Here is a 25,379-nt window from a genome sequence, read left to right on the forward strand (position 1 = left end):
ATTAAAAAATAAATAGATAAATTCAACCTAGACGTTCAGGTGGTTCCAGAACAGCACAACGCCCGAGCAGTGCACGGTAATTAAGTGCGAAGAATTGATTTTTATGACACACGATTAAGCGGGCAGGGTTGGCGAAGGCGAGGCTGGTAAGTGCAGGGACAAGCTTTTGCTTTTCCTACTCCATCTGTCCACGCAATGCCGGGATACAAACAATGGTCCGGTTGGTCGGTTGAAGGAGCAAGGCCACTTGTATATCGCCACTCCAGTGAGTGCACCTGAGTGCACACTGGACTGCAACTGCACAATTGCAGCGCCCCGGATTGAGATAGTGGATAGCGAGTCATTTATTTTCATGAAATTTAAATTGGCGCCTCCTAGGCGAACGGCTCGGCGGGAGCTCGCGGGAAGGGTGCGTGGAGGGAACGCATAGCATAGGATGATTGCAGCGGGATACCAACTCCCTTACGTTGTGGAGCGGCAGGAGTAGCGATAAAAAGCCCGAAGCAAGCTACTAGCGAGCCGTGGACCATCGTAGTATTTTTCAATTAAAATAAAGAAAAGCTCCCAACACTTCCCGACAGGGCGCGTAGGCGCGTCGCCATCGTCGCGAAAAACGAGGGGCAATGGTAACACCTACGAAAATAGATTATTTATATATTTATTTCCCAACTCGATGGCAGCCTGCAGGTCGGGGAAAGCACGTACGGGAAGGGCAGTAGATTAACGCCAGCAATTGCGCTTCCCAGTCGCTTCGGGCTTCTAGCGCATGATAGTACACGATTGCGTTGCATTCACACTCGAATTCTTCTCCTCCAGATTGCGCCAAACGGTGGAAAGGATCGAAAGGGGACGCCGTGCCACTCGGGATCGTATTTTTGCGCAAAAGGCATACACCGCCCGAAGTGACATTTAATTGAGCCAATAAAAATGGTCCATCTGCATGCCCTGGGTGATGCCTCACCCTCAGACGGGGGTTGTGTATCTTCGCGCTGTAGCGTCGTTAAGACCATTACGTCCTAAGATGACACCTGCTGGTGCTGGTCCGAGACGTAAGGCGGATTATAACGCGCCGCGAGATCACGGCTGAAGAAAAGATTTTCCTATCGGAAAGGAGTGGTCGGCCAATAAAATGGTCTCGGGAGTGGCAGGATTAATCGAATTTTAAACGATACTATTTTGGAATTAATGTCAAGATGCCGCTCGAGATGAGAAATCGGAGTGATGTAGATTTGAATAAGAATGAAATTAATGAATGCCAAAAACTTTAATCATTAAAGATAAGCTCTAGATACTCATATTCAAGGTCCACACCTCACAACCAATTGACAATTTTATTTACACTGCAGCTTTCTGTTCACTTCCTGCACCAACTGGTGCACCCTGGCCCCATCAAACGCTTCCCCTTCGGTCCACTGCCCACCAACCTTCAGTTCCTGCAGTTCCAGCGCATCTTTGAAGTTCTGTGCCGACTCCGTCGCAAGCATGCAGGCGAAAAACGCACCCGGACGCTCGGTCCCGGTTAACTTCCGCGTTTTCGATAGACAAGCGTCAACGCTGTCCGTATACACGCCATCGTGCGTTTCGACCTCATCCAGTGCCGATAGGAGAACATTTCTCTGCGGATGGGTAACGGAAAACGGGTTGCTCGACATAACAAACCTGTCTCCTATTTTTGTTTGTTGCTACCTCTTACCTGAACCGAACCATCCTCTCCGACGAATCGGATTGCTGCCAAGGCACAGCTAAGGTACCGATCGGCATCATCTCCTCTCGCCGTAACGTGATACTGCCGGATGTCGCAAATTTTTCCACGCGACGACTCCGGAACCCGCCGGAGACAATCCGTCACCGTTTGTGCGTTGCAAATCGGGGCCAAGTGGAACAACTGCACCAGGCTAAGAACTGCAACTGTGATGTTCCGACTAAAACTCCCCATTCTCAAGGGTATGTCCAACTTCGTGCACCTACGGGAAACGACTGAAGTCTCGAGCGAGATTGTGGACAACACACCACACAACAGCTTACGTTCTGTAAATAGAACAACTGATGTTCTAATCATAGATCAAACGTAAACTATCAATGAGGTCTTGTTGATTTAGATGCAGTAGTGACGGTCACATGGATTTGACAAATAAATGTCAAAGTAAATGCCCTATAAACCAACGAGAGACCGTAACCATGGGAGACGAATGAACTGAAACACGTCTTTTTGCGTATCATATGATTATGAGATTCGTCGTCAATTTTTATTTAGCCAAGGCGTGCCATTATTGCGTTCTTCACACTTCTACTTGCACAATCCATCGTCAATTTCCTTGATCAAACCCTGCACGATGCCAAAGTTGAAGGGAGAACCTGCCTTCAGCTTTCCAGCGCGCAGAAGCTCCACGTAGTCGACCGCTTTCTTGAATCCTGACGCCGAGCTGGTTCCCAAAAAGCACGTATAGAAAGCGTTCGCCTTCTGACTGGACGTCAGGACGCTGGAAGCCTCTGCGACGCACTTCTTGATGTTGGCAGCGTGATCACCGGAGGAATCGACTACTTTCAGTACACCCAGAAGCTCTTGGAACTGGGAGGAAGAAACCACAATTCAATGGTTATGATCGCGGCCAGTTGTTCCAGGCTGACTTCAAGGAAGAACTACAAACCTCAACATTGCCCATTTCGTCCACGAAACCAACCACCTCCAGGACGCACTGCATATGCTTGTCCATGTCCGGCGAGCTGTCCGTCTGATACTGGCGCAGCTCGCAGATGCGATTCTTCAACGAAGCCGGAATATTTTTCTCACATTCTTCTACAGTTTTGGGCTTTCCCGCCTACGGACGGTAGCAGGAGTTGATAAGTTTTTTGCTATATCGTTGTGAAAGATTTATAAAAAATTACCTGTACTAGTAAAACCATGCACCAGACTAGACCGAACGCTATGAAGATATTTTTCATCATTTTGATTTCACTTCACCTTCAAGATGTTTCACCTTATGCCATCGAACGTTACGCGAAGGTGTTTTATATGCATCATCGATAACAAAACCAACTGGTCTTGTAGCGTTGCAAAAATATTTAGCTAGCTGCTACAAGGATATTATTTATTTATTCAAGTTTTCATAACACAATTAGACTTGAACTTGAAGTATCTCTAGTGCAGTTATGTCCGTTGTTCTTTTCGTGATATTCGTGGTGATCGTGGTGTTGCTACAATAAGCTGTAATGTTTAATAAACAACAATAAAAAAAGTATGACTCATGCATATCGCATATAATAAATTCAAAATGGTCAATTCCAACATTAGCTAGATAACTATTGATCGATGGGCTTTTTTCTGTTTGTCCATGAAAGTCAGCAAACCGACCATTTTCCATATCATGCCAAACAGTCTTTTTTTGAAAGCAACCTCAAACATTTTGCAAATTTCACGGGAAATGGAGGTAACTATTGGTTTTTCCAGGTTGTTTATACTAAAGGGTCAAAACCAGACATTTGATATTTGCGTATTCTTATCTTTCAAGGAAAAAAAAAACCTAGAAAATCATCGGCTAGAACGATATGAAACATGTATGAACACGTATGGTGATCTCCAAATTTTTTGCCCACCGTTGAAAAATCGCTTGAGTTGAATGCAATTGCAAGTATTATATTTTTTGGATATCATATTTTTTATTAATTCAGATAAGATAAGGCCCAGATTTGAATTCAAGATGTTTATTATTTTCTATGTACATTGACATTATTGACATACTTTCTTATCGATATTTTTCATCATTGTGTCTACTTTCTTGCTGTACTTAGAACCCTGGGGCAGCTTCCCAGCTTTTATAAGTTCAGTCAAATCAAACACCTTCTTAAACCCATCCGAGGATGTTGATGTCAGCATGCACTTGTAGAAACCATGCGCCCGTTTTGCCGTGTTCGATAGCTCAAGCGTTGATGCTACGCAGTTCTCCAGGTTAAATCCATGTCGAGCGTCCTCTTTGATCGCGTTCAGAGGCTCATACAACGAGTGATACTGAAGAAAAAGTATGATAGAAATAATCAAAATAAGAGACAATCTGAAAACTAACTGAAATGATCAAACCGTACGTCTCCGAAACCTTCTTCATCAAGAAATCCTAATGCGTTCATCACACACTCAATGTGTTTTTCCATATCCAAACCATCGAAGATTTTATACTGACGAATTTCACATAACCGTCCTTTCAAAGAAGCTGGCATCTGTTTCTCGCATTGTTTCACTGTTCTTGCAGACTATAAATTGGAATAGAATTGAAAAGTTTTTTGTAATCATCATATAAAAGACTATTAATCGTAACACTATAAACTACCTCAGCAATAATAATACAGCAAAACGCTAACAGAAAGATGAAAAAAACCTTATGAAACATGGTTGTAGTTATACTGGCTACTTGTTGGAAAGAAGACAGGTTTTTATAGCTTTTTGTATAAATAAAACTGTAATTGTTGTTTGTACAGCTTGTGTTGAATGAATACACTGACGCAAGGTATTTAGCAGATGGTATTCATCCCGAGAGAAAGCTGAACAAATATTTTATCAAACCTTTATCTACATTTCAAAGCAAATAAAAGTCAACTACTATAAATCAATTCTCATCAATAGAAATATCTTTAAGCTATTTTAAAGCAAAAATAGTAAGATGTATCAATTGATACATTTAAACCTGTACTTTTGTTAATTGTCCAATTCAAATGTGCATTTTATGAATAATGAATAAATACAAAAACTGGAGAAACACATATAAAAAAATACATTATCACCTTGATATGAAACAAAAACACTTGGGCGTGGGAAAAATACCACATGAAAAACCAAAGCAAATGATTTCATCCTATGTCATTTAAGGTTCAAATAAGAAACCTTCTCAACTCCTTAGAGCAAAACTGTTAAACGTTAACATGCTTCGAATTCTTCTTTTTCTATCTATGATGTGTTTGTATCTTAAATTCTTTCAAAAAATCATTTCAAACCATCACATCCATTTTTAGTATCCACCACCATTATGCAATTTATTAGTCTGACGACTGACTTCCATCAAACATTGCTGCTCTAAATTACTTGCAAATTTTCGCATCAATTTTCTTCATCATGTTGGCCGCTTTGTTGTCGTACTGAGCACCTGCCGAAAGTTTGCCCGCCAGGATCAGCTCGGTCAGATCGAACACCTTCTTGAACGACTCCGCCGAATCGGACTGCAGCATGCACTTGTAGAATGCGTTCGCTCGGCTGCCTGCGTTCGGTAGTCGAAACGTTTTTCCCATACAAGTCTCCAGGTTGAAGTCGTGCTTCTTATGCTTCTCGATGGCATTTAGAGGCTTGATCAGCTTGTGGTACTGAAAAATAAGGGGAGAATTCGAAACATAATATCCTTTGCGGAACGGACTTTGCGTAGACCACGTACATCTCCGCGACCATCCTTGTCGACAAATCCTATGGTTTTCATGACGCAGTCCATGTGCTTATCCATATCCTGGCCATCGATGATTTTGTACTGACGAAGTTCACACAGCCGCCCTTTCAACGATGATGGCATCTGCTTTTCGCATTCAGCGACCGTCTTCGCGGCCTCAGCCAGCTTTTTTAAGAAAAGAAGTTTTCAATTAATGTTTGATGCGGTTTTCCGCGCCTTCAGTAGACTTTCAATTACCTGCACTAAGGCGATTATCGCGAAGAAAGATATGACAACTTTGCTGATCATTTTCTTTATCAGGTGTTCGATCTGAACTGATTCGAAACAGGCATCGCGTGCGTTTATATACTGCCTCGGGAAAAGATGTTCGTACGAGTTGTTTGATCTTAAATCGTTGAGTGCTTCATTTGTGCAATGTTTGATTCTACTGACCAAACATGGCCCGTTCTGTTGACTCATCTTGTAACGTAGCTGTCGAAGTATCGAAACTCTTCACCATTAGGTCAGTAAGAAAATGGTTTTCCTTTGCATCGGTCAGGTAATTTGCAACTTGCTGCTGTTGTTCCGGGCCTGTGCCGTGCTCTATTATTCCCTCACCAGTAGGTTTTCCCTCCTAGACAAAATTAAGCGCTTCAGTCAAAGGCAGTACGACCTCCGAACAAGCTTAATTAAAACGCGCGTTCTTCCATCTTATCGCGTCCCATTAGATCGCAACTCGATCCGGCCCGACCGGACAACGCCATTAGCGCGCGAGGGTGACGATGAGCTGTAAATTGACGAGTGGGGCACATAAAACTCATAAGCGGGTGGAACCCACGGAAAAAAAAACCAACCAACACCAATCGACCACCGATCGGACGCTTACTGCGGGCGTAATAAAATCAGGCACCGGCCCAGCCCAAAACGATCGAGCCCGAAATCGACGAGCCTTGTGGGAGCCCCCCGAAGGCACGCATTAACAACCCGGCCCGTGGCCGAGGCGGAGATTAGGTTACATTCCCGACCGGCGGCAGGCGGCAGACCCCGAAATGCCAAGGTGCCATGGCGTGCGCACGTTGGTGATCTCATGCAGCTCGTTTCCCGCCGGTCCGGGAACCGTGATAGTGGTCTTAATGGAAGGAAATTTGTCGCCCAGGACTGCACTTGACCGGAGCCACCCACCACCGGATGGTCAGGTGAACGAACGACTGCGAAGGAGCGTTCCGTGGAAAACGAATTTACGACAAGTGTAAAACGCATCAACAACCTTGCGCCGTGATCGGGAAACAGCATCGTGAAGGAAATCGTTTGCATCATTAATGGTAAATGAAAGTGATCCACGTCGATTCTCTACCTACAAGGTCCTACGGCGCCCACAATGTAACAGACCCTTGAGAAATGGAACAACTAATTTATTCCACGCAGCACAATCCGGTGGTATCGTAAATTCATTTATAGTATCAATTAAAGTGAAATAAAATATTATTTAATTTCAAATCTACACTCATTATTTATTCCGTCTCGATAAATTAGCGATTTTTATGTCGAGCGCTCGTTCGACGAGTCATCCGACGGTGGTCGTGACTTTCACGCAAAACATGGCCTGGACACGACATTAGAACGACTGTTGGTGGTGTGTTGAAATGGGAGCTTCCTGTCCCGTATCTTCCACAGACTCTACGGTTACCTTGGGCAGGTCCACTAGAACAAATTCTCCGTGAGCGGTCGTGGCAACAGGTTTCGATCGTCGACTCGTCGAGCGCGATCCACAATAAGTCGTACGTCGCCAGAAGCGCCCACGCGTCCATTCCGCTCGTAGCGGGTTGTCCAAGAAAACACTGGTCGCCCCGGATGAGTTATTGATAGGTCTTGAGTTGCAGCAGGTATTTCCCAGTCTCCGCAGTCCGACGCTACAGATCGATGTCCAAACAGGCAGACGAATGACGATGAATACATGTGTCGCCCGGTCACGCCGTTTCCCATGCGGGCGCGTCGTTGCAGGTGGGAATATGCAAATGCTGCATCGGAAAGGTCCAAAGACGACGACGACACTTGTCATCTGATGAAGTCACTTGTTACTGCCAAATTTCTGCCGAACGTTCGCCCCAAAGCCAAAACACCAACACTTCCAAAACAAGCGACCTGCCTGATACTCCACGGCACCCATTTGGAAGCACTGTCCGGAAGATTTATCATGACATCTGTTTGCCTAAATAACCTTTCGGGACCGCCATTGTCCGCTCGGGGGTGCATACTAATCGGGCAGGCCCGCTTTCGTATCGGTCGCTTATGGGCAAATGGTGTCGCTTATTTATGTCATCATTAAGCGCGACCAATTTGGTAGTTGAGCTTGAGGGATCTTTTCTTTCCGATTTTCAACCACATTTCTGGCGGTTTATCGTTATCTTTTACCTTGCTGGATTGATTTTCTTATTTGTTTTTAATTTGTTTACTTCGTTTTTTATTTTGTCAGCCATCTTGCGGTTCCGCCTCGTGCCGCGCGGAACGATGGAGGTGTTTTTACAGTGTTGTCTGCAGCAAATGAATTGTTTTCGTGCCGTGAAGACACGGATTTTTATACACTTGCTACAAGCAGTGGGGACTCTTTGCACCGAACCACGGGAAGTGTTGTAATAAATGAGTTTATTAAGGATGTATATAATGCGAAAAACATGTGTTTGTGGGTTTTGGGGAAGATGCTGACAAAAAACTCAAAGTTCATTGGTCTGAACAAAGTGAAGAGAAATAAGTGGAAACTAAAGAAATGATAATAAAATGTTTTTGTGTTTAACAAAATGCAACGAGCTTTATAACTAATTATTTTAAAGAGAAAAACAAGCCTTTGAAAGTGAAAATCAATTGCGCCACAATTAAAAAGCAACACCACCCATAAATGATATGCCCAATGGGAGAGGATAACTTAATTCCCTTTGCGACCTAAATGCATACATTCCGACAACGATCGATCATTCGATCCACCGTTTCGACACATATTAATTGACTTATGAAAAGGCACATGAAGTAAAAAAACAACACATACGACTGTTGTATCAAAATTGAAACATGATCGTCACGGTGACACTCGAATCCGATCGAACCACTCGGTAGCTGCTGGCATCATCCTGAAGGTGCCACCTGAAGAGGCCCTCCTCGAACGTGGGCTCAAGTGCGTTCGCCGTTCGCCAGGCCGCTTCACACCAAAACCCAAACACACGCCCGCCAGAAAAATGGGATGCCGTCATTATGCTACCGTGCTTGGCACTCGAAGCTGAATTCGGAGTCAATCGAGAGGGATGGGAAGAGCGCAAAGTAAAAGACCCCACCTAACCACCGCAAGCGGGTTGGCCCACGAACGCATCTTCCGAGAGGCGTGCGTGATTTCCGAATTGACCAACGAGTCAAGGAAATGGAAAGGGGTGGAATGGGGAGAGTCGAAAGATGGGCTGGGGATTTCGAGGAATGATCGGGAAGGCGTCAAGTGATGATGACCTTCGGCACCGACGAAGCGAGGAGTGCCAGTTCGCTGGCTCGGCTGGGTGTAACGGCCATAACGCTAATAGTTGTACGAAATATAATAACTCGTAAAACCGAAACAAATGGCCCCGCCAAATGGTCCACCGAATGGGGACCACCGGCGTCGATGGGCCACGCGAATCACGCGGTTTGGGGCCGTCGCTTCAGCGTGCTTTTATTTGCCCGCTTCTTAAACCTTGTTCTGCAACACGGGCGCGCGCGTGCGCACGCCTGCCGCCTCCCGATACCTCAGTAATGATCAATGAAACACGGTGAACGAGAGGCCATTTAATGCGTCGGTGATGCGATCGTTTTACGACGCGATCGTTCAGTTTGCTCAGTCAGCTGGGAATGTGAGATTTTTTACCCTCCGGTTCCCCAAAGGTTGTAAACATGTTCACACACTCACCGAACCCGGAGCTGCGGAGGCTCCAATGTGCCCCTCGGTGAAGGTATCCGTGCCATCGCCCGTGTGGGCCTGCAAGGTGGCAACTGATCACATTGGCTTTGGGACAGGTTTTTGACGAAGGACGAGCTCACGCAGATCGAACGCGAGTCCTGGTCCGGAGCTGGAAGTACATCAAAACGCGTGTACGTGCGATAAGGTTGATGGCCATTGGTTTTACGACCACCAACCGGTGCAGTTACATGGTGAATCTAATAAAGATTACGAGCCTATATGGCGTGTTGCGTCATTTCCTGCGAAGACTGGTTCCCATCGTGACAGGTTCGTTGGGATTTGCAAGGCTTTGAGAGTAAGATCCTATTTTGGGATTACTTCGGTCGGAGGTCACGAAGCTAGTGTGTCTTTGGTATTTTGGAATTTTATTATATGCCAAACACATGAAGAGAATATAAAGAAATAAATTATCCCTGTTCTCCAACAAATCCGCACGTCCTTCACAAATGAAATCGGTGAAGAACTTTAAATTGATGAATAATTCAAGATTACTTGTTCACGAGCAGGAAGTCAAACTCGCAGATGTATACAGAGACGTTACCAGCTGTACATTCTGGAACACCGGAAATAGTAATGCAAAAGGCCCATTCGCCCTCCTCTGGTCAACTAGATCCATTATTCCGAACGTCTTATTTGGAATTCAAATATGCCATGTGGAGGTAACTCGTCGAAAAATATTCCTTAAATCCCAGACTCACTTGAATTCACCCGACAAGGTGTGATTCTTCTACGAAAGACGCTCCTAGGCCCTGCGCTGTCTAGCGATGACAGGTTTGAGATACTCTACAACAAAAGAAGACAGATTTAGTAAAAATTGGACGCAAAAATACGCCTCCCGTTTATCCAGTCCAGTACGTGTCGAAATACGCAACATCAAACGGGTCCAGCGTTGGTCTTAGCGGGGCGGGCAAGAACCATGTACATAGACTGAATGCAGCTACGCCCACGCTATGACCTCCGGGCGACTACCGGCCGTACCGAACGAATGAAACAATCGGCCCAACCGACCAATGGATACATGTGCCTCGCGCTGAACAACGTCTTGGTCTTTCGTGGTCGATGGTAAGGGATCTGGTGGGGTAGGGGGAAAAAAATGAATGACTCGTGCCAGGCCCGGTGTGCATGGACCGGCGCATATGTCAAACCTGATCAAAACGGTCTGCCATCGCAGCAGTCAAGTGGCGCCAAATGCGCGACTGTCCGAAAACATTAACAGGTTGCTGACAGATCGTCGGTGCGACGCGCGCGTGGACTGAATGGACGTTTTCTTAACGGGGTCTATCTATTATTATTTTTTCTTCTCCCTCGTCTTTGTGCTTTGCACTCCGCTTACCCTTCGCACCCGCTGACATTGATTTCTTTCCGTTTAATTTCGCCTCCAAATCGCCTCTAAATTATTATTATGGTCCCGCCGATCAGCTAACGAGGATGGGAGGCCGTGCCGTACGGGTTTACGCCGTCCGTACCGGGACACGTCCCGTTCCATTTGACTCCAAAGCCCTCCCCAACCATCCATCCCCACACACACACACACGCGTGCACAAGAATATTCATTCATATTTCATGCGCTTAGCAAATGGCGCAAAAAGGCAGCGCGCTGGCGATCGCGAGTCGCCTTCCACTACCGCTAAGCGCTCCAAAGGCGCAGTTTTGGGGCAAGGTGTCTCGTCAATTTGGCGACGGGACAGATTTTCATAAATCTGATTTTCTGCGCCCGTCCGTTGTTCGGGGCCGGTTTGTTTGTTTGTTTGTGCGATGGCTGTTTTGCCGGGGTGCGATGCAAAAATCGTTAACAGCTCAACGCGACGAAATCGCGACGACGAATAAAAATCGCTCTTGGGTGCGCGCGCATTAGGTCTTTAAGGCCGATTTATTATGACTAATAATCGCGACCATTATTTTCATTATGTTAATTGGTGAGCCCGATCGTAGGGTGGTGCAGGCGGGAGGGGGGTTGATTCGTGCAGCGCCAAACGTGGAGTGTTGCGAAATTAGTATCACATTTTGTTTTATTTGTTGGTTCGTTTTTTTCTGCTAGTTAGTTTTCCCAACGGGCGCCTTATCTTGGAATTAGGTTTATATGGTGTAATGGGTTTTTTATTCATTTTGAAAGGCTTCGGCTCAACAGAAATCGCTTTGAAAATGTTGTCTATATTGGATCCAATATTTTAAATGTGCCTCCAAATCGAAAAATTGATTTTTATAATGCACAAATGGGAGGATTTCCATTTATTTATATATTTATCTAATGGGCGTTCTAATATTCCTCCAACAATCGATAAAAGCGCAAGCAATCGAAAAGAACCATTCGTTTATTAAAATTCATCATCTTCAGAGCCATTTGCTAATTGATTTAATTTGGTTTCGAACAGGAAGGCAACGGTGTTTCTGCCGGGGACGCACATCGGTCGACAACTTAACTGCAAACGCAGCGGGTGGTGCCGACAAATAAGTATTTTGTTGTCTATTTCCTTAGCCCCACAGTCTTGGGCGGCCGACCAAGCCGACACACCGACGTCAGGCTCACGGACGGACCACCGTGCCGTAGAAGTTGCAGTTGCCCAAAAAGGGAACGCACCATGGCGGAGCGGGTGGCAAACTTCCATCACTTTTATTTTCGATTCATTTATTCCGGGGCCAAACGGCGGGGAACGACAGTGCGTGTTGCGCGCGTCGACACCGGCGAACCATAGATCACTCCGTCGAGTCGTTCGTTTAAAAACGTCACCCGCACTAAACGTTACCAGACGACGAGGAGCGGGAAAGAGCATCGCTGGCTGGGATCTTCCTGCCGGGAACTGAAACCCCGCGGACCGATCAACAAGGCGTGCTCGAATTAATGATGCGTACGCGTTTTAATTAGAGCATAAATCAAAGCGAAGCGAGTGCACCCGAGGGGATCGTAGAAGACTCCGGACGATCGGTTCACGGGGTCCTCCAAAAACTCTCACCATCTGACAGGTCCTCGCAAGCAACCCCTCCCGGGGGTGACTCATAAAAAGCGATCGATCGCGGGGTCGATCGAGACGAGACAATTATTTTTCAATTACGGTTTGAATTTGAATAATTGTCAATGGAGCGCAGAAAGGTTGATCCGCTCCCGGCTGCTAATGGGAGCCAGGGTTGCGGTTTTTCGCTGACAGTGACACGTTTTGGCGCAGAGATTCGACTCACGGTGCGCAGACTGTATGACAGCCGTCGCCGCGATGCCGTCGCCTCGATTGTCGATTAGAATTCTGGAGCCCGTCAATTCCACACCAGCGTTTTCTTGAGCACTCGTCCACGGGGTTATACCAGGGCTGAACGCTGAGTCATGTACGTAAGCCGCACTTTGTAGTACACATTAAAGCCAACGCAGTGCGCACCTACCCCGTGGTGCGTTGGTTCGAGAATCGGCCAGTCCTCAACACTTAGGTACCAGAAACATTGACGAGGAGTCGTCTGCAGACTCCCTGCCGTGTGACAACACACGAGGTGTTCTCAGGTTTCAACCTTCCTCGATGCGCGTTTCGGCGTTTCGGTTTATTATTAACTTTGTGTCCAACTTCAACCTGAGCCGCGCTTAACAATTCCTCCCATCCGTCGATCGATAGACGATCGATTGCCGTAAACACCAGGTTTGGTCGGTACGCTGGCCTGTCTGGGACATTAAAAAAGGAAACATTCCCATGCCCGGAACAGAGATGTTGAAGCCGGTTGGAGGGAAGGAATAAAAAAAAGATAGGCAAACTCCCAACAGGTGAGTCGCAACTGCAACTGGAAAGGTGCGCCGTGGCGCTTGGAGTGCAACAAAACACTTTGACAGATGGACCATTGTTCTGGAGGTGTTTTAGTAGTTATTATTCACCCGGCCCGTGGTTTTGACATCGTAGTAAACCAGTAACTCCGGTTCTGCGGTGATCGTTGCAAAAAATATTACTCTGCAGAGTGGGGAAGACAGAATAAAAAAAACACTTCGCTACGGCGACCGATCGCTAAATAAAAACATAAAACGATTCGATCCGTTCCGAAACACCTACGCATCTCCCGGCCGGGTTGGGAAGGTTCGCGGGCCTCCGAGTGCCATTGGCGCCGCCTGAGTAAACCCTGCAACCTCTCAACTGCACGAGCGCCAACCGAAGGGGGACAAAGTCAACACAGCCCATAACCTTCGGCCACGGGTTTTGCTGGCTGCCGTGTGATAATGAAATTCCATTTCATCTCAAGCAGCGGGGATCGAATGCACTTCAAACGGAGGGAGGGTGTAGCGGCAAATCGATGACGAAATTAATGCGATCCGACATTTTGCCGTGCCATTGTCTATACGGCACCGTCACAGCTTCGATTCCAGCCCTATGGCACCGTTTTCGACACTTTGTACGATCAATTGATCAATTATAAATTATCAACGCCTGTTTATTGGTTCAGCGGTGTCCGACCCTAGGGTAGAGATTGGGGACTGGGCTAATGACAGGACCGTCGAAACCTTGCAAAAAGCCAGCCAAAAGGTTACGAATTTCATTGCATCAACCTGTTGGTAGGTTGGTTAGTGCTAAATACCGTCTTCGAACGGGAATTTCCATCAGAAATACCCCGCAAAGCAGTTTTAAGCCGACGTCTAATATTGCTTAAATTACCCATCCGAGGTCCTAACACGATTTTTCATTTTTATTGAAGCTTAACACCAAAATTACTTAAAATAATAAATTGAACGAAAATAAGAAATTTGGAACTTTCAGGAAAATGTATTCAAAATTATCAAAGATTGAGTTTTTCGATCAAATCCAAGGAGCTCTTACATAATGCAGAAGAGTTTTACTGTAATTTGATCTCCCAACACACTTAAATCCTGATTTATTTTTTTAAAGTAGGTCGATATTTCTTAATTTTCAATACATATTGTAAATTTGACTTTTATTTTTAACTAGTTTAGTGTTTTTAATGTAGAGCAGTAAGCTTTGCTAGATTAACCCGTTAAAGTTTGTCATATTGAAAACTAAAATGTCTTCTGATTTGTCTCAATACTCCTACAGGCCTTAACAGCGTCCTCATCCATTTCATATAGCGAAGTACACTTGATGAAAACTCTAGACCAGTACTTGTGCAATACAAACTCCATCCTGAGCACATCCTTGAATGAAACTCGTATATGTAAACCGTCTGTCGAGTCACAACACTCCGCCCTTCCCTCCTTTACCCTATACTGCATACGATCGAATGATTTGTCAATGAGTAGTAACGTATGCAAACGACGACGTTGGCTACCCTACTAATTTATGATCGTAGCACAGCTTCCACCCCTTGGGTTCGCTTGTAACTAGAAACAGATTTAAATCCGATGTATTCCAATCACGTTTCCTACGGTCTGTAGAGAGAAGAGGAAATGTGCGGAGGAGAGGTTCACCCGGTGTAATATCCGGTGGCAGCATGTCCGAATGGTTGGAACATCGAACCGTCGATCGAATGTCGTCGGCCCGTTCGCGAGGAGTCGCTCCCCCTCCCCGGCTCGCGATTATCATACTGCTACTAAAATATGGATTTTACTACCGCAGCAAACACTCGACGTGATCGACGGGAGCTGCGGTAGCACAAACCACAATCAAGAACCCATCCCGTACCGATACGCTTGGCCAGCGGGAAACTAACCAGCGCGCCGACGATCGCCCCTTCGGCGGCTCGTCCACCGTAGGAGAGCGATTTCTTCATAAATAAATTAACAAATAAACAAGATCGTAACCGTAACAATAACACGGTACACTAGTCATAAGCCCCTGCCGACCGGTTTCGCTGGTCTAGCAGGCTTTGGACGTGTCCTATCTGCTTCCCTCTATTCATTGTTGTCTGGCCCTGAGGTCCTGGGCTCTTTGCGCGGGACACGCTTCCAGTTTCCCGTTTCCACAATGGCGACTTTAATCTGGAAACCACCGCAACAACACACCCGGTTCCCGTAGAACTGGTCGATGATTCAATTTTACCCTCCACCTCCGGGCGCGGTGACTTTCTCGAGGACCGGGATATCTGGAACCGACGTCCCGGACACCATATTTACGAGGAGAAATGGTGGCGGAATGGTGGCGAACCATGACACACACAGCGTGGACATCCAGACATTGCGATGGCGCGTGGGTGCACAATCGGTTAAAATGGCGCTCCGGGATGGATGCCCTTCAAAATCTTGACCACCATACGCCAGACGCGAACATGCTCGTTGGTCGCCGCTCACCGCTGTGTGCATTGCCTTTTCCCCTCCCGACCGTTGTTTGCGTCTGTTTGATGCCTTTAGTTATGGTAATGCATGTTCTTTATCCTCCACTGGTGCACGGGGTTTGGGGACTTTAACATATTCCCTTTCTTCTCGGAGAGGGAATCCAGACACCCGCGGGATGGATCGGGGCAGCGGGGTAACGTTTGGTAAAATTTTGATAGCTCTATGTCTCAGCGTAAGGAATGTACCACCAGAGGCCACGCAGACGACCTATTCCTCATCGTAATCCCCGGCGGGTAATAAAGTTGTCTACTCGATCGCTGCGTTGAAGTATCTCACTTATGAGGCGGGGTGGTGCGTACTCCAAGATTACAAATGGTTCGTTGGCTTGAGGGTGGCAAAACAGAAAAATTATTGGTCTCCCAATTGGATGGCGCGGTGAACCCGCGCGAGAGTGTTGGTGAATCGTAATCTGATTGCCATAAAATTTTCAAATGACTGCACAAAGAACATAATCCCCTGCAGCGCCCGGTACATTATCGTATGTTTTGCCACAGCAAACTGGTCCATTTATTTCATCCAATAAGGCACCACAGGACCAGGAGTCCAGGGAGAAGGGAAGGTTGGTTTTGGCCCCACCGGGACAACCATGACCACGCCGAACCGCATCAATCATAAGCTCATAATTCACCGGATAACGCGTGCAACCGAGGCTGGCCACATCATTGGAGGACTGGGTTTGTATTCAATTCTCGCTCTCTTCGGGCACCGGTTCCCTGGAATGCACCTTACCGTGTAATACGGCAATAAAACTGCGAACAAATCATTCCGATTCCGATCGGCACGGACAGAGATTGATACGTTACACGCAACGTTCCATGGCCAACTCCGACTAATGAACACGCGCCAGAGGTATCGCATTTATGCGGGTAAAACATTTAATTACCTTTGTAAGGATTAACAAATTGATGCACCGTTAAAGTGATCCTCATCTTCCGGAAAAGCCCCAAATGAGCGTTGAGCGGATAACGTTCTCACGATCTCACACGTGGCAAAGGTGTTACACCGAGCATCAAAGCAAATACCTCCTCATCAGTCATCGTTCTAAATGAGTCCGACGATCGTCGGAAGGAAACCGTGCAGTAGCGCACACGCAGTCCCGGAGTCCAAGGGGGGAAGGAACCGTCCCGAATGGGCTACTCTCGCTGGTCGACCACGACGGCACGATTCATAAATCACGCCACTAACTGGAAAGCGATTAATAAAAATTAATTACCCTGGTGCGATAATTCACGCCGGAGTTCCTTGATTCTTCCAAACACATCCAGGACACGGTCACACCGCCTTGTGTGTTTCTATCGCGTATCCTCAACAAACCGTTTCGTGCACCCTTAACATGCACTCACGCGTCGTGCGCCAACCGGAACGTGTCTTGGCGCGTCGATTGCGCACGGACGACTTCTTCTGGCAGCGACGTGCATCGTCGCTGCATCGTTAAGTGGCATCTCTCCCTTCGCCGGCCGATGCCGAAACGGAGTGAATTATGGAAAATCTCTCGCCTTTCGCCGTGAAGCCGGAAAAAAGCACGAGAGAAAACTCATCCCGGTCCAAGGTACACCACCAGCTACTTGCGCGCGCGCGCGCAGAAAAGCACGTGATAGTCTTCGTTGACACCTAGGACACGGGTGGTGTGATTTATAGGAATCGGGTTGGGGGACGTGGTTCCGATAGTTCGTCACTACATCATTTCGTGAATGGACCGCTGCATGCCACGACACTAGGCGATAAAGAATATCGAAACGACGGAGGTGAACGGGTTGTAAGAGTGACTATGTTTAGAATTTTACACTTTATCACGACGTTTATCCACTGAGGACCGGCACGACGTGGTGCTGTTTCCGTCGATCAAAGTTCGGTAATAAATCTTGTAAATACAACATTTTAGCTAAAAACTGCTAGCCAACAAATTTGTGATTAAACGAAAACCAAAAAAAGTACCGTATCCGGTTTGATGAACTGAAAGAATATTAGGCTAATTTTGATTTTTAAAAACCTACTTCGGTTCCTTAAAGCTTATAAAATTCATTTTCTTATATTTTTAGCAATATTTTTGCAACTCGTTTTAGCTTGTTGGTGTTACACACAGTTAAGTTTGTTGTTTTGACTCTCAGCAAAACTCAATAAATAAGTATCCCGTACCAGAAGACAATTTTAACTTCATGTTAATCCAGGGGTTGTGGAAAAGAAGTAGTAAAACTAATTTCCGAGTATAAAACCGTCGCTTATTTTCCATGCAATATTTGTGATTTAAGACTTAAATGTTACAAAAGCGAAAATACGTTATTCTTTCAACAGCTGGCCGTTTAACAATACGGTTTAACAATAGACGTTTAAACGCATAGATTAATTTGAATAGATTAAATTTGATTTATTAAATTCACTAAGTACAATGCTAAATTTTATTGCAAATCACATGCACAAGTTCGCTCGGCACGCTCTCCTTGTATTGAAGGTTATTTGTAATTCGGAAATGTAGCCTAATTTCGTTCTAAAATTGCTCATATTCACCCCACCCCGCCGTCATATTGTATTATCACGCAAATAATTTTGTATGTGTACTTCTTATTCACTCGCTCCCACAGCCCGGGAAGATTCTTAATCGGCCGGATGATTCACACTTCCCAAAATTGCTCCCCCACGCTCCCACTCGCTCTGGACCAATGCGAACCCGCCCTTCTCTTCACCACAGGCATCTAGCTGGAATTGTAATAGTACCTACTTAAAATCTATTCTTGAAGGAGTCTTCAACTAGCTTCTATCTTTCGCACCGCCCGTTGGATCGTCTACCCCTAGTGGGAATAAATAGTAAACGGTATGTGTTGCAATGCTCGCGTAGAAATGGAAGGTTAAAAAATTAATAACATAACATTATACTTGCGGCAACATGCATGCACTTAAAACGGATGACTTATGCAGCGCACCTAATGCGATGTTCCTTTTTTGGTATTGTTTTACGTACTTTTCCCTCTGCAAATACACACGCACACATATGACGCTTTATCTATCTATCGGCAAAGTGAGTTTAATCGTAAAGTTTGCGATGTAACATTGTGTTGTTGTTGTTGTTGTTGTTGTTGCTTTTGTTAATGTCTCTTTTATCTTTTAAGGCAATATTTACTTATTTACTTCATAAAACCCTGACTTGGGACGAATCGATCACCAGCAGCATTCAACGTATACCTTAACCTTAGCTCGTACAAAAAAAAGATTGCAACGTAATAAAAAGCATATGGCTTGCATAAGGAAACGCGTGTTATTTTTTCCTAGATGAAAATTTCAACTTTGATTTAACAAGTTTAAATATTAAATGCTTACGTAATAAGTTTGACGGAATAAATGTACTCTAAATAGCTTATGAAGAAAAGCACCTTTGCTGCGTTGAAACAAACCCTCGATAGTGACCGCTTAGAAAGGGTATCAATACAAACAACGAAGCTAAATAGATAAAAAAAAGATCTTCAATGATCCTCATCCTTCCATCCCCGGGAGATCGGATTGAATTGTTCAACCTTATGTCTCAACCAACACGTGTGTGAAAAGGTTGTGCAGTTTAAACCCGACCTGTTTGTAGACCAGCGAGTTGAGTCCATCGGTATGGTAGCGCAGCTTGCCATTCTTTAGGAATACCACCCGGTCCTTGTTCGGTGTTTCCTTGCGGTGCGGCAGCATCGTGTACTGACTGTACGCCGGGCTGAAACGGCAAATTTCAATCTGCTTGTTCTGCAGCCGCGCGTACAGATCGTCGTCCTCACCGCCCCAGCCACTGAACATATTCGACATGCCGTTCACGTTCAGGAACACGCTGGACTCAATGGCCACCGCACCGCCGAACAGTCCACGGTAGGGTAGATTGTACCGGAACTCGTCGAGGCTCGAGCTCATGTGGCGCGGTTTACGCGAGCAGGCGTACATATTGCCGAGACTCATCGGCATAAGGTCGACGTCGTGCAGTACCAGGCACGGGTAGTCCATACCCATTGCGATTAGGGCACCGATGTTGAACAGTTTGGCCCGGTTGAACGGTTTAGGGTCGTACTGCTCGATGATAAATATGCGATAGTGGATCCGCTGCCGGCGCAAGTAGTTGTGCATGTAGATCAGAAACTGATTCAGCTGCCGCTCGCGCTGCCGGTAGGGTACGATGATGGCCGTGCTAAAACTCGGAAGGCAATCTTCCGGATAGTACTCGCCCCCGATCCGCACGTTATTGTTGATGATATCCTCCGTAAACGGTGGCCGGAAGAGGGCGAGATTTTCCTCAATCACCTCACTGTAATCACACCGGAGGCCATTACGCATTAGGGAGATGTTTTTGGTCGTCTTCCGTATCAGCTGATCGTAGATATTTTCGCCCTCGATGTACTCGTACAGGCTGGCAAACCGACCGGGCCACAGGAACCACACCATTAGCGCCAGGTACGCCGCATACGCGTACACGCTGCTAGACAGGCGGAAAGTTATCATAGTGCTAGTTTTCTTCCTTGCTTTAAAAGAAAAACTTTTTCCACCGCTCACCACCCTTTGATTAAAGGCCACTTTCACTGGACAGTCTAGTGGGGAAAGGAAATGGAGAAGAGAATTTGACCGGCAGAAGGGAACGGATTGCTATAAGGAACAATGGACACCCTGGACTGTTTTCCACACTCCAGAGTGCAACGACGACACAACCGGTGCCAATGGGAAAACAAAATATTGCAGGAAAAATAAACCAGGACCAGGAGCGTGTGGAAAGCGGGTGTAGTGCGCAGAGACAGAGCAGCAGTCGTCCACACTACATCGAACCGCTGCGGCAGAAGAAGGATACTAGATGCGTTGGTCTGGATTGCACGCGTTCGGCACGCGAGTGCAGGTGCACTTTTGCATATTTCAACGCAGCAGGCATCGGTTTTCTTTCGGCAGACGATAATTCACACTACATCCGCACAGCCGCGAGCGTCACCGGTTGTCCTGCTTGTGCCGAGTTGCAAGATTTTTTCTCACCGGAAGCGCGAAAGAGTCGACCGAACAAAACTTCACTGTCGCAATTTGGATGTGGTTGAGGATACGCTTTAGTTGGAGAACGGAAGGATAGGTGTTGTTATTGCTATTTGCGGTGTGGTTCTTGTTGTTATTCGTCCTTTTTCCTTGCTGTTTGGGACATACAATGGATGCCGACGTCAAAATAAACACGAGAATGCAGGTGCTTTTTTTGACGTCCACCAGGTTCAAGGTTTTTAGAAAAAGAATGTCACATCGGCTCTTTGTATCGACCTTGATTGTGCTGTAGTTTTAAATTATTGTAGTTTATTAACCGACAACGAAATTATCTAAAATAATATTCTTAATGACAATATGTTTAAGTTTATTACACTTTAAATAATCGCAATATTTTACATAAACATAACGAGTAACTTCCAGCCCTGGAGAGAAGAAGTAGTGCGGTTGCCGCAGCTAAACTTTTAGCTTATGTCGGCCTTTTTAAAAGAATTACCATATTGGCTCTGACTTAAGGGCACCACACAGTTTACGCATCTAGATCCGCGAAGAAATCCTTCGCATTGGTACGCTGCGACGATGGCAGATTGTGTTTGAGTGCCCGCTTGTCCGGCTTGCTGTTGTACTTGATATCGTCGAAGTCTTCAAAGTATTTGATGTTCCAAAATCGCACGTCGTTGTCATGCGAGCTGGTGGCGATCAACTCTCCGGATCCGCTAATGTCCAGCGTCTCGATGGCCATTGAGTGCTGGCCGACAATGCCGAGCACTCGCCCGGGAACGACATGCATCGCGCGAATGATACCATCCTCACCGGCCGTAACGGCAATCTGTTCCGTAACGGGCACCATCCGATTGGCACATGCCAGTGGACCAACGAAAGCGTCACAGTGGTACGCAAACTGACCCCAATTGTACGTGTAGAAGTTGCCTTTTGAGGTGCCGACCACTAGCTTAGTATCGCGCTTAAACGTAGCCATGCAGTTCATCTCTTCTTCATACGGTTCCGATTGGACGTACAGCTTCCTAAAATGAAGTAACATAAAATCACCAAATGTTCACATAGCAATTCCATCCACCATGGCTAACCTCTGCGCAATGTTGAGCGTTGTGAGATAACCGTCCCCGCTTGTCAACAGCAGGTACTTCTGTTGCTGTTGACTCGTTAGGATGGAAGAAATGAAATCTTCGACCGGTCTCACCAAAAATACGGCATCCTTTTGGCGCACATCCCACAGCTTTAGCGAGCCATCTTCATCACCGGTTGCAAACGTATGCTCCCCGGTAATGCACATTGAATAGACGGGTTCTTCATGAGCATCATCGACGAACCACTTCAGCTTGCCCGTTTCAATATCCGACAGCAGGATCGAACGTTCCCGGCCGGTTGAGATGAGGCCACTGCCATCGCGGGTAAATTCTACCCCACGAATCGCTTTCGTGTGCAGCTCGTGCGTAGCGGCTAGTGTGTTTTCCTCGTTCGTATACTTGTATATCAGTACATCACCTACCGACGTTCCGATGGCCAGTATATCTTCGAGCGGATGGAACGAAAGATCTACCACATAGTCGTCCGTCTTTATGTCCGGTGGTTTGGACCGTGGTTTCTTGATTTCGGCAATGATAGCTTTCACCACTTCATCCTCCTCCATCTCTTCATCGTAATCGTCTATTGCTCGACGGAGAGGTTGCTCTTCTGATGTACCAGCACCTTTCGTTTCATCTGTAGATCGTGTTTTTGGTCTACTCGACTCACCCGCCATCCCACCCGCACCACCTCTACCATCATCGTCGTCATCATCATCGTCGTCGTCATCGTCGTCTTCATCTTCGTCGTCCGAACTGGAAGGTGTGCTTTGTACGAATTGACTATCGCTGACGATATCGCTACTGTCGTTATCACTTTCGCTCATGTCGGGCGAGTAATGCGGAGCTTGCGGCTCGGAATCGGAGGTATAAGCGTCGTTTGCCATGTCGTACACGTTTCCTATGACCAACTGTATATCTCCGTCGAATAGCTCCACTATGTCGGGATCCGTTTCCACGTACGGCTCCGCCAGCAGGCCAAGATCTTCCTCTTCGCTATCGCTGATAGAGTCGCGGAACTGAGGCGAACGGAAATTCCTCCTAAAATCGAAGGAACCGTGTAGGAACAATTTGTAGAACACACATTTGCGCTTCAGAGGTCAACATTCTGCATGATTTAAGGTTATGTTTTGATTTGGGCAACGTTGACTTTTCCCATCACACTTACATGCCACTGCGAGCAGGGAAGAGTATCGATTCTAAATCAAGTGAACTTATACTCGGATAACAATAAAACTTTTACGCTTAAACACCTACGATGGGAAAACAACAACGCATTTTCTATTCTTCAAGCCGAAATGTGCGATTATCGTTCGCCTTTCTCGGGTGCTTTGTTGTGACAACTGAACTAACAATATATAACACTGGGTTGATTTCTTCGCCGCTGCGTTGCACGTTTTTGGAATTGTTCAACATGATTTGTCAAGAATGCAATCGTTACAAATCGATTGAAAAACCCCTGATCTTGTTCGCTGGTTTCGGTGGTTCGCGGAAAGTTGAATTTATAAAAGGTACAGTAAGGTTATACCGTCTTTCATATAATCTTGAAATAAATCAGCAAATTGGTCACATTCACATTTTTTTTCTTTATCTGCTCTCTTTTCCAGGTGGAAAGAACTTGGTAAGTAGATAAGTTTTAGCTTCAAAAGCGATGAAGTGAGATTAAACAGAGAATGCAATTTTGATTTCTATGCATGTAGTTTGGAAAGATGTACGAAATAGTTCACCTTCAGGCCGGACAATGTGGCAACCAGGATGAGGCCATGTTTTGGAAGGTGATTTCCAACTAGCACGGCATTGATCCATGCTCACTATCTATTGGAAATACGGACATGCAGTTGGAGGGAATTAAATATAACGAATCGTCGTCCGGAAAACAATTTCCGTGCGCCATACTGGTTCATCTCGAGCCGGGCACGAAGGATTCCATACGTGCTAGTCCATATGGGCAAGTATTCGGTCCGGAGAACTTTGCGTTCGGTTAGTCCGGTGCCGGTAACAACTTAGCTAAAGGATATGCCGAGCTGGTCGACTCCGTGTTGGATATCGTTTGCAAGGGGGCCGAAGGTTGCAATTGTTCGCAAGGTTTCCAGCTAATTCCGAATATCCGGACCTTACAATGAATACATTTTACACACGAAGGTTTCCGATACTGTCGGATACGGATAAAAAATACGAATATACGGATGAAACCTTCTGCATCGATATCGAGGTCCTCTACGATATCTGCGTTCAGAGTTCTGCAGCTGATCATACCAACGTACGTTGATTTGAACCATCTGGCCATTTCCGTGGCCAGCGGAATAGACTAAATGGAGTATACGGAGGCTGAAAGTACCATGAACGATCTTGTTTCCAGAAGAAGGGAAGTTCGAGGAGGACAAAGAAGCGGCAGAGGATATAGATATTTGTAACTATTGTGTCTATTCTTAACTTAACCATTTTTCATTCATTTATCTGTTCGTAATTTTATCGATAAAATCAATAAATTACGTATCTGTAAAAAGGTAATATTCAATTGCTAGTTTGTTTTATTCTCTAACGAAAGTGTTACGGAGTTTTGTTCAATTTCATCCAGTAAACTAATTTAAATAAAGCATCAATTTACATTTAATCCGTGCAGAATATAAAAAAGCGTTATACACAGTTGCAGAAACAATTTATTGTTTTATTAAAACATATTCATAGTTCAAGTTTTATAGCTTATATTTTATGTTGGAAACTGTTAATACACATAATGTTACACATACATCCCTGGATAAACAAAAAATGGATTGTTTCGTAGTATTCATTTTTAATATCACTTCAACAAATGGCTAATACGCCATAGTTCATATTATAAGGCCATACCTGGTCTCTTTAGGCTATATACCATCCATCGTTTCGTTCACTCCGTATCCATCGATTCAGTGAAATCTATCATAGGAAGATCTATTTCTTTTTCAAAAACCTTTAATTGGTTGTAATACCACAAGCTGGGTTTGTAAATTTTGCCATCACCAAATTGTTCTGATTTAAGCACTTTTTGGCGTTCATGCCAGTACAACTGTTTTATACATTCTACTTTCTCCAGCACCATTTCTTCTGTCGCATCTACATCAAACTTTTCATAAACTCCAATCATGGCATTCCATGCGTCCCGGTGTTCTTCGGCTGTATAGAATTCTTCTGGAACCCACAAGCACTCCCAGCGTTTCATCTCTTCAAGAAACACCGAAAGAAACTCGACTGTTTCATCAACCATTGTGTCGCTATGGTGTACTTGCACAAACGATTCTTATTCACGATGTGATTTATAGTTCAAGATTCAACACGTGTTCACATGTAACAAGGGGTCATGTATGAGAAACGATTCCTAAACACCTGTTCTATGGAATCAAGTGGTAACAGTTTCGTCTTGATTTGTTCACCTGCTAACAGCTTATGGTCAAATCGCAAGAAATCACACGCTTTTGTAGTCAAAGAATATTGACGATATTTGCTTGCCCGTTAAACCCAAGATTACAGAGATTGCTTCAAGAGGTTGGATCATCACAGCTTCTTGTGTTTATCTTGATATTCGAAAATGAATCAAAACCCGCTGTCCGATGTATTTTATGTTATACATACAAATACAATATTCCTATAAATGGCAATAAATTTGTAAACCTAAAAAACATTTATCAACCTTCATTCGATCGAACGGCTGTGGCTGAACAATT

The 25,379-nt window shown here is 45.5% G+C and overlaps 6 protein-coding genes and 1 pseudogene across 6 annotated transcripts; 1 reads left to right on the forward strand and 6 right to left on the reverse strand.

Moving 5' to 3' along the window:
* Positions 1-1,331: 1,331 nt before the first annotated feature.
* On the reverse strand, positions 1,332-1,943 carry LOC131264288 (uncharacterized). The gene is made up of 2 exons (XM_058266571.1): positions 1,694-1,943; positions 1,332-1,616 (listed from the first exon to the last, which is right to left on the reverse strand). The coding sequence occupies exons 1-2, from the start codon at positions 1,934-1,936 to the stop codon at positions 1,332-1,334; spliced, it is 528 nt and encodes a 175-aa protein (XP_058122554.1). The 5' UTR covers positions 1,937-1,943.
* Positions 1,944-2,215: 272 nt separating this feature from the next.
* On the reverse strand, positions 2,216-2,986 carry LOC131263196 (uncharacterized). The gene is made up of 3 exons (XM_058265363.1): positions 2,887-2,986; positions 2,649-2,819; positions 2,216-2,569 (listed from the first exon to the last, which is right to left on the reverse strand). Exons 1-3 carry the CDS (start codon positions 2,944-2,946, stop codon positions 2,288-2,290), a joined length of 513 nt encoding a protein of 170 aa, XP_058121346.1. The 5' UTR covers positions 2,947-2,986; the 3' UTR covers positions 2,216-2,287.
* Positions 2,987-3,721: 735 nt separating this feature from the next.
* LOC131263963 (37 kDa salivary gland allergen Aed a 2-like) lies at positions 3,722-4,391 on the reverse strand. The gene is made up of 3 exons (XM_058266252.1): positions 4,323-4,391; positions 4,081-4,245; positions 3,722-4,006 (listed from the first exon to the last, which is right to left on the reverse strand). Exons 1-3 carry the CDS (start codon positions 4,380-4,382, stop codon positions 3,728-3,730), a joined length of 504 nt encoding a protein of 167 aa, XP_058122235.1. The 5' UTR covers positions 4,383-4,391; the 3' UTR covers positions 3,722-3,727.
* Positions 4,392-4,990: 599 nt separating this feature from the next.
* On the reverse strand, positions 4,991-5,727 carry LOC131263429 (37 kDa salivary gland allergen Aed a 2-like). The gene is made up of 3 exons (XM_058265629.1): positions 5,661-5,727; positions 5,415-5,588; positions 4,991-5,346 (listed from the first exon to the last, which is right to left on the reverse strand). Exons 1-3 carry the CDS (start codon positions 5,709-5,711, stop codon positions 5,068-5,070), a joined length of 504 nt encoding a protein of 167 aa, XP_058121612.1. The 5' UTR covers positions 5,712-5,727; the 3' UTR covers positions 4,991-5,067.
* A 12,245-nt stretch (positions 5,728-17,972) lies between these two features.
* Positions 17,973-20,729, reverse strand: LOC131262680 (beta-1,4-galactosyltransferase 2). The gene has a single exon (XM_058264735.1). The coding sequence runs from the start codon at positions 20,081-20,083 to the stop codon at positions 19,130-19,132; it is 954 nt and encodes a 317-aa protein (XP_058120718.1). The 5' UTR covers positions 20,084-20,729; the 3' UTR covers positions 17,973-19,129.
* A 158-nt stretch (positions 20,730-20,887) lies between these two features.
* On the reverse strand, positions 20,888-23,009 carry LOC131262725 (WD repeat-containing protein 55 homolog). The gene is made up of 3 exons (XM_058264788.1): positions 22,847-23,009; positions 21,682-22,719; positions 20,888-21,618 (listed from the first exon to the last, which is right to left on the reverse strand). Coding segments are annotated over exons 1-3 (1,536 nt in total). The 5' UTR covers positions 22,849-23,009; the 3' UTR covers positions 20,888-21,122.
* Positions 23,010-23,387: 378 nt separating this feature from the next.
* On the forward strand, positions 23,388-23,990 carry LOC131264289 (tubulin beta-1 chain-like; annotated as a pseudogene).
* Positions 23,991-25,379: the final 1,389 nt, after the last annotated feature.

The sequence above is a fragment of the Anopheles coustani genome, chromosome 2 (assembly GCF_943734705.1).
Source record: "Anopheles coustani chromosome 2, idAnoCousDA_361_x.2, whole genome shotgun sequence".
NCBI lineage: Eukaryota > Metazoa > Arthropoda > Insecta > Diptera > Culicidae > Anopheles > Anopheles coustani.

Excerpts from the sequence above, each read along its gene's own strand:
- LOC131262725 (XM_058264788.1), bottom strand. Across the intron at positions 21,619-21,681 it reads ACGCTCAACATTGCGCAGAG|GAAGCTGTACGTCCAATCGG; the intron begins GTTAGCCATGGT and ends ACTTCATTTTAG.
- LOC131263429 (XM_058265629.1), bottom strand. The coding sequence starts at position 5,711 with ATGATCAGCAAAGTTGTCATATCTTTCTTCGCGATAATCGCCTTAGTG. Across the intron at positions 5,589-5,660 it reads CGATAATCGCCTTAGTGCAG|CTGGCTGAGGCCGCGAAGAC; the intron begins GTAATTGAAAGT and ends TTCTTAAAAAAG. Across the intron at positions 5,347-5,414 it reads ACAAGGATGGTCGCGGAGAT|TACCACAAGCTGATCAAGCC; the intron begins GTACGTGGTCTA and ends CTTATTTTTCAG.
- LOC131263963 (XM_058266252.1), bottom strand. The coding sequence starts at position 4,382 with ATGTTTCATAAGGTTTTTTTCATCTTTCTGTTAGCGTTTTGCTGTATT. Across the intron at positions 4,246-4,322 it reads GCTGTATTATTATTGCTGAG|TCTGCAAGAACAGTGAAACA; the intron begins GTAGTTTATAGT and ends TCCAATTTATAG. Across the intron at positions 4,007-4,080 it reads ATGAAGAAGGTTTCGGAGAC|TATCACTCGTTGTATGAGCC; the intron begins GTACGGTTTGAT and ends CTTTTTCTTCAG.
- LOC131262680 (XM_058264735.1), bottom strand. The coding sequence starts at position 20,083 with ATGATAACTTTCCGCCTGTCTAGCAGCGTGTACGCGTATGCGGCGTAC.
- LOC131264288 (XM_058266571.1), bottom strand. The coding sequence starts at position 1,936 with ATGGGGAGTTTTAGTCGGAACATCACAGTTGCAGTTCTTAGCCTGGTG. Across the intron at positions 1,617-1,693 it reads GAGAGGATGGTTCGGTTCAG|AGAAATGTTCTCCTATCGGC; the intron begins GTAAGAGGTAGC and ends ACCCATCCGCAG.
- LOC131263196 (XM_058265363.1), bottom strand. The coding sequence starts at position 2,946 with ATGATGAAAAATATCTTCATAGCGTTCGGTCTAGTCTGGTGCATGGTT. Across the intron at positions 2,820-2,886 it reads GCATGGTTTTACTAGTACAG|GCGGGAAAGCCCAAAACTGT; the intron begins GTAATTTTTTAT and ends TACCGTCCGTAG. Across the intron at positions 2,570-2,648 it reads ACGAAATGGGCAATGTTGAG|TTCCAAGAGCTTCTGGGTGT; the intron begins GTTTGTAGTTCT and ends TCTTCCTCCCAG.